Source organism: Fopius arisanus, unplaced genomic scaffold (genome assembly GCF_000806365.1).
Source record: "Fopius arisanus strain USDA-PBARC FA_bdor unplaced genomic scaffold, ASM80636v1 scaffold00050, whole genome shotgun sequence".
In the NCBI taxonomy this organism is placed as follows: Eukaryota; Metazoa; Arthropoda; class Insecta; order Hymenoptera; family Braconidae; genus Fopius; species Fopius arisanus.
In genome coordinates, this window is record NW_011887789.1 from 293885 (window position 1) to 307644 (window position 13760).

The 13760-nt window shown below is 36.2% G+C and overlaps 1 protein-coding gene and 1 long non-coding RNA gene across 3 annotated transcripts; one reads left to right on the forward strand and one right to left on the reverse strand.

The window, feature by feature from the left end:
• Window positions 1–5700: 5700 nt before the first annotated feature.
• LOC105267772 (ornithine decarboxylase 1) lies at window positions 5701–12849 on the reverse strand. Of its 2 annotated transcripts, none has more exons than XM_011306857.1 (5): window positions 12466–12849; window positions 8070–9132; window positions 7741–7955; window positions 7207–7415; window positions 5701–7040 (listed from the first exon to the last, which is right to left on the reverse strand). In XM_011306857.1, exons 2-5 carry the CDS (start codon window positions 8845–8847, stop codon window positions 6830–6832), a joined length of 1413 nt encoding a protein of 470 aa, XP_011305159.1. In that variant the 5' UTR covers window positions 8848–9132; window positions 12466–12849; the 3' UTR covers window positions 5701–6829. The 2 variants fall into 2 exon arrangements, with proteins under 2 accessions (XP_011305159.1, XP_011305158.1); XM_011306856.1 differs by lacking the exon at window positions 12466–12849 and adding an exon at window positions 9514–9733.
• LOC105267771 (uncharacterized) lies at window positions 11231–12315 on the forward strand. Its single transcript, XR_892283.1, has 3 exons — window positions 11231–11403; window positions 11463–11586; window positions 11714–12315. It is a non-coding gene; the product is annotated as an uncharacterized lncRNA (long non-coding RNA).
• Window positions 12850–13760: the final 911 nt, after the last annotated feature.

A 13760-nucleotide genomic window follows, 5' to 3' on the forward strand; every position in this document is an offset into this window, starting at 1 on the left:
AAATTGTTTCATTTACCGATTTTTTTTGTTTCATACAAAAATTTCTGAAAAGTTTTCCAGAAATTTTTTGAAAATTAGGAAAAAATATTCCGATTACAATTTTGTTTACCCGAGTACATAAATAAAGCAATGTAAAATATTTATAAATATCCTATTTTCACTTGATTTCTAATAGAATATATAGAATATGGTTTAGCAGGGGGGAAAAGCTGTTGGGTAGAAATGGAGAGTGAAGGGTCACGAGGGTCACCTCTACTTCACTGAGAACAATTTAAAATTCCATCGAAAACTACCCACAATTCACCCATGGCAAGGATAAAGAGGTGTGGCATGACTGGAGTCTGCAATGTTTTCCGGTTTTCCGTCTGTACGGTTTGTGTTTAGAAACTAGTACGAAAATCCACTGGTAAAAGCCCAGTGTATACTGTGGCCCTATCGTGTTGGCTGGCGAGAGCGAAAGTATTTTATGGCACGCTCCGCTTGGCAAGAGAAAGGGGACACGCTTTGCTCCTAATTTTCTTTCAAACTTATACCTACACTGAATTTACCGGACACTATACCGTAACCTCTATATCAACATTATTGGCCTCCAGTCTGGCAATACCACTCATGTCCCAAGCTGGAGTACGAGGAACATTAACCTGACAAGTGTCAAAAATATTCCAGATAATCTCCAAAAAATTACTGCATTGATGCAGTCAAATGTATGACCTCAAATAAAAATTTCAGGAAATTGTCAAAACTACGGAATTCACTTCCAAAATTTTTTTTCATATATTTTCGGATTCAGGAAATATTTTTTTCTTTGTTACTATGGAGCATTTTTTTACGTAGTAAAAAAGGGAACGATCCGGGAGGACGTCCCCGATTTTCCCGGTTTTTCCAGAATTACACTTGGTGACTGGAGAACGTCGGAAAGGAAAAACCAAGGACTGGGGTAGAAGGAGGAAATTATATTGCCTTTGGAGAAAAGTTTTTGGAAAATTCTAGGCTAATCTCCAGTGTCGACTTTTGGGTTGTATTCTCCGGGGAAATTCTTTGTACGAAAGAAAATGCATTTTCATCAGAGGGGGAAATAAAATCTAGTGGAAGTAATAAGGCGTACGCATGGGTAAAAGTGAAATCGTGGTATAAACCTCACTCCTGTATCTTTCGTACAACCTGACGTTTATTACATGTTCATGAATGCTTGTATGAACGAATTCCATGGCTTGTTATGTTTAGGGAAGTGTTATGCGTGAAATGATATGGCGCGAAGTCCAACGGATATCCGTAATGATTCTGCTAAAAGTCTCCTGAGATCTACGTCTCATTTCCACATTTTCCTCCTCAAGTTATTAATTTCCCATTTTCAAAATGAACATAAAAAAATTACCAACGTCAAAGGGACATGAAATTTATATAGAATTCCTCATTGATGAATCAATTTTTTTTTTAAAGTAAAATCATGTTATTCTCTTTTTTCAAGCTCAAGACAGAATTTTTTTTTTTTGCATATTGGAGTTATCGTTCACTGAATTCAGCGTATGTCATAATTATTCTATCTTCTCACATATCTTCTCACATAATAGCTCCTCATTTGATAATTCTGTGAAACAGCTTTAACTATTCGATAAATAGAATGTTCACCCTATATTGTTTACTCTCATTTATTTCCATAACAGTTACATCAATGCGTCCAGAACGCATAAAACACAACTAATGGAAAATTTTAGCCGACCGCTTGAGATGTTTATTATCGTAATTGTTTCTGCTGTAAATCGATTATATGTTATAATACCCCCGGGATTATTCAACGGAAAATTTTACCCCGGCATAAATCTCTGTCACTTCCGCAGCTAATCACTCAATATCCCCTGGCAAATACATCAATATTCATTCAGCAGGATATAAATTCCTCCTCAGTCCAAGGATTGTTTTGCAACATTTTTAATAATTGCAGGATGTTTTCTCCCTTTTGAGGTGTTATTACAGCACGATGATCATACTTTTTTACGAGATTATTTCTTACTGCTTTTCTGCAGTGAAATCACATAACTCGACAATAAAATTTACAATACCGTAATTGCGGTCAGAAGAGGACCACAAAGAGGAAATTCCCTTATCAGTAATTCCCAAAAGGAAGGGAAAATCCGCCGGCAAATAGAAATTGGTGAGCTTCTCGTTATTCCGTTATGCTTGATGAATTATTACAACAATGCGGTTATTTAAAATGGTCAGGGGTTTTTATTACAATTCGCGTTGGCACTTAACGGCGTAACAGTTTTCCCTGGAGCAACAATTCGTGGCGATTGTTATTATGAAGTTCCTCGCAACAATGAATACCATTTTAAATTTCATGAATATTCTAGACAGGGAGAATAATTATGCCCAATTTTTTATTAATGTATTTACCGTGAAATGAGATTCTGTGATAGCCTTGATATATTTTATGTTCAGATAATATTGTCGAGCAATAAACATTGAATAAATAAAAACAAATATCCCAGTCACCCGGCACCTCTGGTATTTCATCGAATTCCGGGCATTTCTCACGTTTATTGCGTAAAATTCCCGGTCAATCGGTCGTCTTTGGACCCGAGAGTCTAATCATTATTATGAAAATATTATTATCAGTCATGAGTCATTCTCAAATGGAGCAGTAATAATCGTCAACAAAGGTTTCTCTCAACCTTCAAAAATCCTCTTCATTCTGATTTAGGAAAAATATTTGAGAAATATTAAATGAAAATGATAAAAAAAAAGAAATATTAAAGAAATATTAAATGATAATGATAATCATTTAATATTACGTTGGGATTACATATAATCGGCGATGAAATAATTAATAATTAATGAAATCGAAAAAAAAACGGAGGTGACTCGGGTTCGGGGTTGTGCTGGAGTATTTTCCATAAACCACCGAATAAACTCGTCGTGATAACATTAAATCGTGAAATAATTACATTGCGCAATTATTTCAATATAACGTATGACGATTTGCTCTTGTTTCAGTTCACCTCCGGTTAACTATCTTTACATTCAACAAAACCAGTGGAGATACCGCCTTTCACAATGCATTTGGGATTGAGCACGGATACTGCACTTACACTTGAACAGTACTTGTAGATTAATGTATAAAACTACATATTTGCATTCCCTTCAATACGTTACACTCACGTCCGAGACATTTTCATGATTTAGATCTGGATCGTGCACTCGTTAATCGAATTGCTGATGTCTGGTAAATGTCACGTGTTCTTCAAATTTTCCGGTTACCAGGAATTGAATCATGAGGATTAAATTTCGGAGGGGATGACTTTCCTTCTATCCAAATGGGAGTTCATGTGACGTGCGGATCCAAGTGGAGCCTATAAACAATTTATCGATCAATAGAAAAGACAAACAACGACAATTACGATTTAATCCCACGAAATAGAGACAGTTTAATATTAAGGATCAATAGATGTTGAATAATACGTATAAGCCAGATATTTATTTATGTCATATACACATCAGAATATTCGCGGAATCATGGCCCATAATTTTGCATTATATGTTAAGATACATCTGATCCATCCGGAATTTCTGAAATTAGAAATTCAGAAATGAAGAGATGATTTCATTACCTCTCGTCTCAGATCTTACATCACATTTTTTAATTCAATATTTTTTTATTTATGACACGTGAACCTTACATAAAGATCGATACTAAAGTTTACCTGATTGAAACTATAAATTTATCACCTGGAAGCATTGGCTCAAGTCACACGGTGAAATACAAAGATGACGGTAGGTATGTCTCTGGTTTAATCGAAATCATCAGACTCTTCACTAATTCTAGAATCGACTCAGGAAATTCAATTCCCCATCGAATCGTCATCAAGGTCTCGTGCGTAAATCCCCATCGAGAGGTTTAACACATTCGGGGAATGATGGGAATAAATTTATTCACGAGGATCTGATGATCACGATCTAGTCTCTTGTTTCCAGTTGCGCAACTCTCAGTTCGACGTGAAATCCCCTTTCAGCATTTCGTTCGCTTAATTCTCCACTTTTTTCCTGGATTTTTTAATCAATGGAATCTTTGTTGTTGCCACTGGCCATTACCTTTCAAAGTGACAAAACACCGTGGATTTTTATTAAAAATTCATATGATTTCGGATATCTTTTGACATTTTTTCACAAAATATGACATGTTATGTAAATTTTCATGCCATAATTTGAGAGATCCTACATATCAATATGTGATAATCTGTCATTTAACGGCATCTTATCACAAGTACAGCTGTAAATATTTTTTGTACTTGTCAAGTAATGAGATAAAAGAACATGTAATTTCATCCATTGACAAGTAAATGGACAATTTTCCACATCGTAAAATGAAACGTGAAACATCAATGTAAAATCAGCTACATTACTCTTTCATCGATGAGAGGTATATATAGGTTCATTCATTATCTCCGAACAAATGAGCTGATCCATCAATACCAATCAGTAGGACAAATAATGACAATGCAAATTCCGTTGTTCGAAAATGCGGAGTCAAAAAAAAAAATAAATAAACAATGCGCTTTCAATTTCCATTATTACAATTTCTCTTTCTCTCGCTAACGAACCAGTGTTTTTTTTTTCCTGACGTGACAATACATTCTTTCGTTGTCTCCAGGTGGACCAAAATTAATTTAACGAGCGAAGAAACAAAATATCATGCAATACATGAAAGAAAGGTCACCTGGTATTCGTCACGCAGTTCGTTCAGGTCTCGACTTGGAAAAATTTCACTTCCTGTTCAATCAGGTTTTTTTTTTCTCAGTCTCCCAAATTATAATCGACGGTAACATAATAAAACAGCATTAAGCAATTAACAACTGAAATACTCATTAACGCACGATTAGAAAACATTGAATAATTTTCCTTAATCATCAACGATTTCAACCGTGAAATGAAGTGGGTCCAGTCATCAATTACGATTTGAGCAATTGTTTACTCCAGTCGATGCCTTCCTTCGCCGAAAGTAATTGATGAGGAAAGCAACTTCGTCATGCGAAAGAATAGAGAGTGATGACGGTTACGTAAACAGCAGATTTGGCCACAAAAGAAATGATTTCACATTGAAAAAAGTATTCGCCAGTAGTCGTTACAGTTATGAAGACTATTACACTGGTTTAATTATTGGAAATGGTCATTAAAATTAATGATCAATCGGAGTTCGAGGAGAGAAGGTAATTGAGGAACGAATGAGATCTTAATTATCCGGATAACGCTGAGGTTTTATGCTCGATCTCGTCTGTCATTTTGATTATTCGATTCACAATCGATCTGTAATTTTTCAAAATTTAAAAATCCAATATCAATCCCAAATTCAATTAATGAATTTCAAATAAATTCGCTGTTAATTTCTGAGGTGAATGTGCCCCAGCTCAGTCAGATGTCTTAAGCTATCATAATTCAATCACTTTGACAGTTTCAAGAATCTATCACGAAGGAAATATGATTGAATTGTTTTAATTAATGACGAAAGTTATAGACTCCAATGACCAGTGATTTATTGAAGAATGAGAAAGGAAAAACTTGATCACATCCACTGGTTTTACGATTGAGTGAAATATTCAGCTGCAACTGAACGAACTCGTGATTTTTCAATTGATATTTTTGGGGATTATTATATTATATTTCATATTTTAGGAAAATGAAGAATCGAGAGAAGAAAATTGTCAATTACATCTCAAATTAAATTTTATTGACCTAGTGTACATTATTACACACGTAAATCGAGCTAATTGAATAATTAATGGGCAATAATTATGTAAGTGAGTTTCACATATAATACAATTAGGGTAATTAATCAATGAGAAAACTATTCATCGTTTTATTTCCTGTGACAGCTGCCTCAATGCCTCAGAGTTTGCTAGCACTCCTGCAGAGTTTTTCCTTCAATTTTTATCATCTTTCCATTCTACGAAAAATTCGTCCTACAACATAATATTTTTTTCCACATGGTTTTTTTTTTTGTTATTCTCTTGCATCTACAGTTCGATCCTAATTATTCCTCTGGTTTTTTTCTCGTCATACAAAGGTACGAAAGATTGTACTGCACAAATAATGTTTCTCTGGATAATTCTGACATCTACTAATTATAATTTTACAACCACGTATAATTGTTTAAAATCTACTGAATCGACCTAGCGATTGTTATTTAATTGCAAAATTTATGATCTAATGTCGATAAAATTAGGAAGATCTCGAGTTTCAATGTTGGTAATTAAAAAATAATTTTGTCATTGTTCATTGTGCGTAGTTTGCATCCAGAAGAAACTTATAACTTCAGCAGTTATGAGAATTTAAATTATTCGGAATATCCACGTGCCATGTAGTGGAAATAGTCAGCCGAAATTTGATTGAGCGATACACCTGCTATATTCATCAACATCTGAGTCCAACACATTTAACGAGTATTCAGATTTTTCGATTATTTGCCATTAGCATCTGTTTGTAAAACATCTAAAGCTGATTAGGGGGATTATTTTTCTTCTCGAAGCCACGATCGGAATGCTTCGGTTATTAATTCCATTAATAAAGATAAATAAAAGCAATTTCGATACCATTCTAAACAAACATTTCACAAGTTGATAAATTCACCTGATAATTGGAATTATTCAATTAATTATCGGAGAGACGATTATTCACGATATTAATCGCAAAATGAATGGACATTTGTGAATTCGTTGGCTTCGATAAGATCGAAAGAAATAACTGCTCTGATATTAAAAAAATTTCCACGCAGATTATTTTTGCATCGATATCATGCGTAGCCTGTTGGAATGGTGAATATGAATTTCAACATTACTCAGTTAATCGGTTCGACTTCAACGTATTCGTAAATAAAAGGAGAGGATGGTGGATCATTTATAATACCAGAGGAATTGAGATCGACGGGTGGAGGTGCCCACTGGTCGGCTTTGGATCCTCCAATGTCCAGACCGAGACGGAGATTTGCTGGAGTCGTACCAATTACGAAGTGATCTTCGGTTAATGGAAGAGCGTCCTTCAGCAACAGCCTGAAACAAAAAATTGCTTCACTGTTTTAATGATTGAATTATGATATCATGATATATGATATTGCTTTGATAATACTATTAGAAACATTCACATCTATATCTCAAATTAGATTAGACAAATAAATTAATTGAATTTCACTGGTATTGATGCTAAATCAATACATACCATACGCTCTCCTCAGCAACGACGTGAACCTTGGGAATTGGGAAGCCATTGAATGGTGAAGCTACTGGAAGAGTGTAGGCACCCATGTTTTCAAAGATTATCCAATCCCCCAGATCCATATCCTGTATCAGCATATTTTCGACAACCTGATCCAAGCCATCGCACGTGGGTCCCCAAATGCTTGATGGAATCATTTTTCCACAGCCACTCTGTAATCACAAAATTGGACATGAAATAAATTTTAAAAATAATAAAAGAAAATAAACTGATAGGATCCATGACTATTCTAATGAATCATAAAAAACATTCATAATTGACGTGATCTCCTGAAGTTAAGGTGAACTTAATTAAAATTCCTTGAACATATCGGATGAGAGAGTATGTCATTGAGAAACTATATTTTTTCTGTCTTTATCTAATGAAAATCTGATAAATCGAACTATCTTAGACCAAAAATCGATAAGATATGAACAGGGAAAACATTCGATTGAATTTTGCCCTCCCCTCTCAGGCCGGCACTGAATAAAAACTTGCCTTGAGTGGAATAGGAGTAACATGTTGGTGATCATACAGAAGACAGTTGAAGGATCCATAAACACCATCGTTAATATAATACATATTATGAGTAACTGAATGGGGTGACATTTTGTCACTGCGAACTGATCGTTTGCTGTGAATGCTCGTAGCTAGTGTAAATGCAGATGCAACGTAGAATCTTCCAGGCTCAGCAATAATATGCACGTCGTCATCTAGAAAAGAGAACGCAAAAGAATCATCATCAATGCAAACGCGATGAAAATTTTTTTTCATACCACTCCGAAAGCTCTGGAGATTAGAAACAAGGAATAATCAATAAAACTCACTGGGGAAGTACTCGCTGAGTGCGCAATTGATGACATCAGCGATTTTGTCAATGGAGGTTCCCTTGTCCCCAGGGTAGCCTCCACCAAGATCAAGAAGATAAGGTTTGTATCCGATTTCCTTAGCCATCTCGAAGATAGCCCTTGCATGTCCAATAGCCCTGTAAAAGACCGGAGGATCCTGACATCCAGAGCCAACGTGAAAACTGACTCCAACGACATTAAGATTAAGCATTGAAGCGAGACGCAGTAAGGTCGGTGCCTCGTACACTGGATCACATCCGAATTTCATTCCCAGCTGGCACTGGGCAACTTCAGCATCGCAGCGAATACGAATGACAATCTTGGCAGATGGATGGAGCTTCTTGATCTTGTGTAACTCGCTCTCATTGTCAACAGTCATTGTGTCAACGCCAGCAGCAGCAGCTTGACGAATGTGGGAAGCAGGCTTAGCTGGATTAGCGAATATTATTTTCGAAGCATCGACACCGACCTCCAGGACTTTGTTGATCTCCACTTTGGATGCACAGTCAAAGCCAATGCCCAGTGATGCCAGGACTTCTATGACAATCAGAGAGTCGTTGCACTTAACTGCATAGTAAGGCTCGACCCTCGGCATCTTCTCCTTCCAGATCTGGTGTTTCTTGACAATATCACCGATATCCAATACGTAGAAGGCCTCCTCCTGGAGGCCACTCTCTGCAATCTCTGTGATGACACTCATCACGCTGGATGCACTGTCCAACACGTGGATGCGTTCGTCCAAATTTGTCACCTTCATGTTGATTACTTGAAGAATTATTCGTTTGGGGCTTGTGGATTGATTTATTTGTTTGTGTAGTTGCGTTTGGGAGGATGATTTGTGGTACTCTGCGGACGCTAGGTAGCAATGAGGCAGCTGTCAGTGAGAATTTTGAGTGTCGTGGGGAGGCGAGTTAATGCGATATCAGAGTTGGGGGTGCTAGCAAAGCCACGGGGGCTCTGCGTTCAGGGCCAACTTCCAGTTGACACTGTTGCTCAGAGACACAACAACAGACTGGCCAACCAGTCTATCGCAGATACAACCCTGCAACAAGCGGAATTTACCATTTTTTTTAATCGCATTCGACAGAATGAAGGCTTATCAATTCAAAAATTACTAGAAAATGCGAATGCAATAATACTGACAATTACGTGAGGACTTATTATCGATTATCAGAGGTATAATCACTTTTTTCCACACGACTTGTTAATTTTTTAAACAAAAGTGAGGACGTATTGTTCTTCTCGGCGCGGAATGGAGAATGTGTTAGAAAATCAATGGAATTCATGGTAAGGATTTAATTATAATCGTATCCTCAGTTGAGCTTACGAAAATTGAAATCTATTACAGCTCATTTTCATTTCATCATCGAATTATTGGAAATTCTTTTAGCTGTACATTAACCGTTGAGTAATTGCAACTTACTTTATCGTGGGAAGTAATTCTCGTGCCTTGACAAGTCACCGAATGAAAATAAATAGATAATCGTTTTCGGTATTTTTTGTTAACTCTTGTTAACAAAAAATCAATTCAGAATGGTATTAATCACTTGAATGAAGAAAGTCGATGAAGATCAGAGAAAATGTTGGATGAATTACTTGGTAATAGGACTGACGAATAGTCGATTGGTACTGAACCCGAAGCCACTGTTTCACCCCGTATTTATACGAATTTGATAAGTGTTATCAGTACAACCCCGTGGTTCCACCTCCTCAAGACCAAGCCTTATCTGACAGTTCTGGGATTATGATTCATAGAGATTGAATTAGCTAAATGGAGGGGTGAGCGATGCACACATCACGCCAAGGGTCATACTTCACTGGGGGGCAGTACTTATACTTTTTTTTTCGCGGTGATAAAAGACTACTTCGTGTATCTCATCTTATCGCAAACCAATCCGAATATGGAACAGTATCAGGTTAATTCATTCGCCAAGAAATGTTTATACCCTCGTTGGAAATAATTTTTTTTTCAATTTTTGAGTGGGGATTTGCGATATCTGCCACGCGTGGTTTCAATGAAATTCATGATTCTGATCACGAGGATGTACGTGCTCTACCCTCTCTCGATCACTAGAGAAATTAATTAAATCGTCGTTAAATTATCTATTTTATTTGGTGAGATATGTCATTAACCTTGGAAATATCGCTTGATCCCATTTCTGCCTCTCATAATCATCGATTTATTGAAATTCAAGAGGATTTTTGCATTTTTTTTTTTTGACGAGACAGAATTTCAATTGGTAGAACAGTGGAAGGGTTAAGACGTTCATGGAATATATTCTTAGAAATAATTTCAGAAGCTAGTTAAGACGATTTTTGTAGAAACAATTTTTTTTTATTGATAGAAGACTGATTTTTAACAGATCAAACAAGGGAGGTGAAAGTTTAAAATTTCAAAGACTATCAAACTAATCTGCTTTCAGATAACTTTATCTCTGAATTTTTCTGAGAATTTTCTTTCAAAACGGTTGTTGCCACCTCAAAATGAATTCTGAGATTGATGATAATGAATTACTATTTTTCTCATCACATATACCAGGAAATATGGGAATCCACAGATGGATGATCGCCTTGACTCTTAGAAATGCTCAATGTCAGTATTATGTCAATACTCTCAAGAATGATTGGTTGACACTGAAATGACTCGACATTATTCACAAAAGTGGTACCAAACCAGTATAAAATAAGGATATTGTACAAAAATCTCTCTCCATTCCAGAAAATAGGACAAGGAAATTGTTGAGCAATTTCTAACAGTGAATCTGAGTAAAATTTACATAAAGTCAAATAAAAATTGCAAAAAAATTATACTTTTTACTTAAAGTTATGTAAATTCACTGTACTGCTCCTTAAAATAATTTTTACTGGAGCTACATTGTTTTGCAGCGTTGCATAATTTACAGAGAGATATTGAATGCATCAATAGTTCTCGAAACCGCACATCTGATAATTCAAAAACAGAAACAAGATCTCCAGCGATAGGAAATCATGAGTTCTCGGATGTAACACGTCAATACTTGTGAAATGAAAAATAGTACAGTATAATCGATAATTACGAAACGAGGAATTTCGAGAAACATTGAAATGGATAATGTGACTAGTAAGAACTGGTTTAATCCTGAATAAAATAGACGCATAACTTTAGTATCACAAAGACGACCCATATCTCAGTGCTCAGCTGATTCTCTCTATCATTAGATCTACGAGTCGAGGCATACAATGAAAAATCTTGTACAGATTTCTTATGAAGAGGAAATGAGTTCGATATTCTCGGTCGATGGACGAAATAAGAATTACGTGATACAACGATTAGGTGATATCATTCCACTCAGATTACGTCCTCCTATTTCAACTTCAATTTTTTCAATGCAGGTGGCGGATTTTTTACGAAAATCAAAGGATAAATTGCTATAAATTGCGCAATTCCTTGAGGTATAGTTGAGTGCATGGAAAATGTGGTCTTGAGTGGTTTCTTTGGGCATCAGTATTTGAGGAGGTGAGGATTCGTGGGGGAGCGGTTTATTATTATAAAAAGTATTCAGCGTCTATTTCTGAATGGAGAGAGACTCATTACATATGAACATGGTATTGAGGAAAATAATGTCATGTTTTTATTCATACAGGAAGTCACAAAGAAAGCTAGGCTAGTGGAAAATTACACGTGAATAATCAAACTTTCAGATTCGGGTAATAAGGAAAATGATTTCAAATTTAAAAAATTCCACTTTGAACTTCTCGATTATTGACAACTCCATTTGCATACAGTCAAAGTTATGGAAATAAAAAAAACTCGTCATGCAAGAGTTAAAAAGAGTGACTACTCCAAAAATTCCCGCGGAACCGATTGACTCCGGAAATATTTTCAAAAAAATTGCAATTATTGTAAGCAAAATGTTCGAGCCAACACCCAATCACTCAAAATCCTCGAAAAATCCAAAAATACCCAATGAAACTGTCTAGTGTTCCCGCGCCATGAAACAATTAAAAATAGATTATCAAAATTGATAGCCTTATTGCAACGCTATCACTCTCCCCGATAACGACGAGTGCCTTGAGATCTTCAAACCCGAAGATAAAGTGCCACGAAAAAAAAAAGAAAGCTCCATTGAAGTTCACCTGAATAAATATATGAAACAAACTCCATATGGACAATTAACCATAAATGAACAATAAAAAACCTATTACACGGCAGAATTAATTGTCGCAGCCCTCAATACCCCTGAAAAATCTCGATGACTTTCCAAAATAAATTTTATCCCAAACAATGACCGATGGTGCAACGTTCCCTGAATTTGCACATGACTCACCCCTTGAGGAGCAACCATACTGTGATATGCCTGAAAAAAAAAATTGTAACTGGGAATAAAAAAATTACCTTATCAAATGTACGCCACCCTGCGGGTCGGCCCTCGGTTATTGGCGGAATGGTGGAAGTTTTCGTTGACTTGATCCCAAAAATCAGTCAAAATGAGTTTTCGCACGGAATAACGGCTCCGGGCGGCAGCCACTGCTTATTCGATTTATGGACTCGTGACTTAACAGTTGAAACCGAACAGGACATTAATCCTCAATTTCCTATTACCCGATAATTTCTGTCTCGAGATGTATTGCTCACTTGATTACCGTTTTAGTGTCGTTTAATTTGTTACTATTGTTTCGTTAAATGCCGATTGCTTGGTGATTTTATTCAATTAACTCGATGGAACTTCGAACAACCGTGGCAACATGGCCAGAAGGGCTCGGAGAACAAAGTTGACTTGTGCATTCGCAAAGTCATTGGTATTAAACCGCTTGGGAAGAGCCATCGACCAATCCAAACCCACTGCCTCTTGAATGATGAATTTGAGAACGTTGACATAGAAAAGGCTTGACTAAAGTAGAGGCTCAGTTCTGGGGGTTTGAGTGACCCCAGCGGCATCGTAGTACTCCACCCTAAGAAAGGGAGGGCGCCAGGGAGGTATTGCCTTCAGACTTCGTACATAGCGCTGTATAACGCCTTCTCCTCATGTGCGTTTCGTCCCCACCATTCAGCGATTTCTGGCATTTATATTTGAATGCCAGTCGAGTCCTTTGATTTTTTTTCTTTCAAATTTACATGAAAAAAAAAGGTAAGGCATAAAAATTGTCTGCAAAAGCATAAATGAACAATGGGTATATGATTATTTTAATTAGAGAGATTCTTCCCCAATATTGGCTATTTTTTCATAAATCAAGTAATTAAAGTGAAACTCTTTCCACGTCACCCAAGAGGTAGAGTCCTTGACGCGTTTTTTTTTTAAAGTGGTATCCCCTGTAGGCCTAATCCACTAAGTCAATGAAAGGGAAATTGTTATGATTTAAAAACCTGGAAAAAAGAACCATGACATTTATTAATAATAAATAATAATGAATTAATAATAAATTCATCAATTTCTATGGATATTCTAGCTGCATTGTCGATGTTGAATCACCTCATCAACACTGATTTGGGAGAAATATCGAACGATGATGGAAGATTCGAGGAGAATAAAAAAGCATTACATGAACTGTCTGAGAAACGCTGCGAGCTGCTGCTGAAATTGAAGAAGAATCGGAAGTAATTATTTAAGCAATTATATAAACAATTATCAAATGATAATTGTGATTTTTATTTGTATTCTCCTTCGTGTCCAGAAAATAGCTGAGAAATTC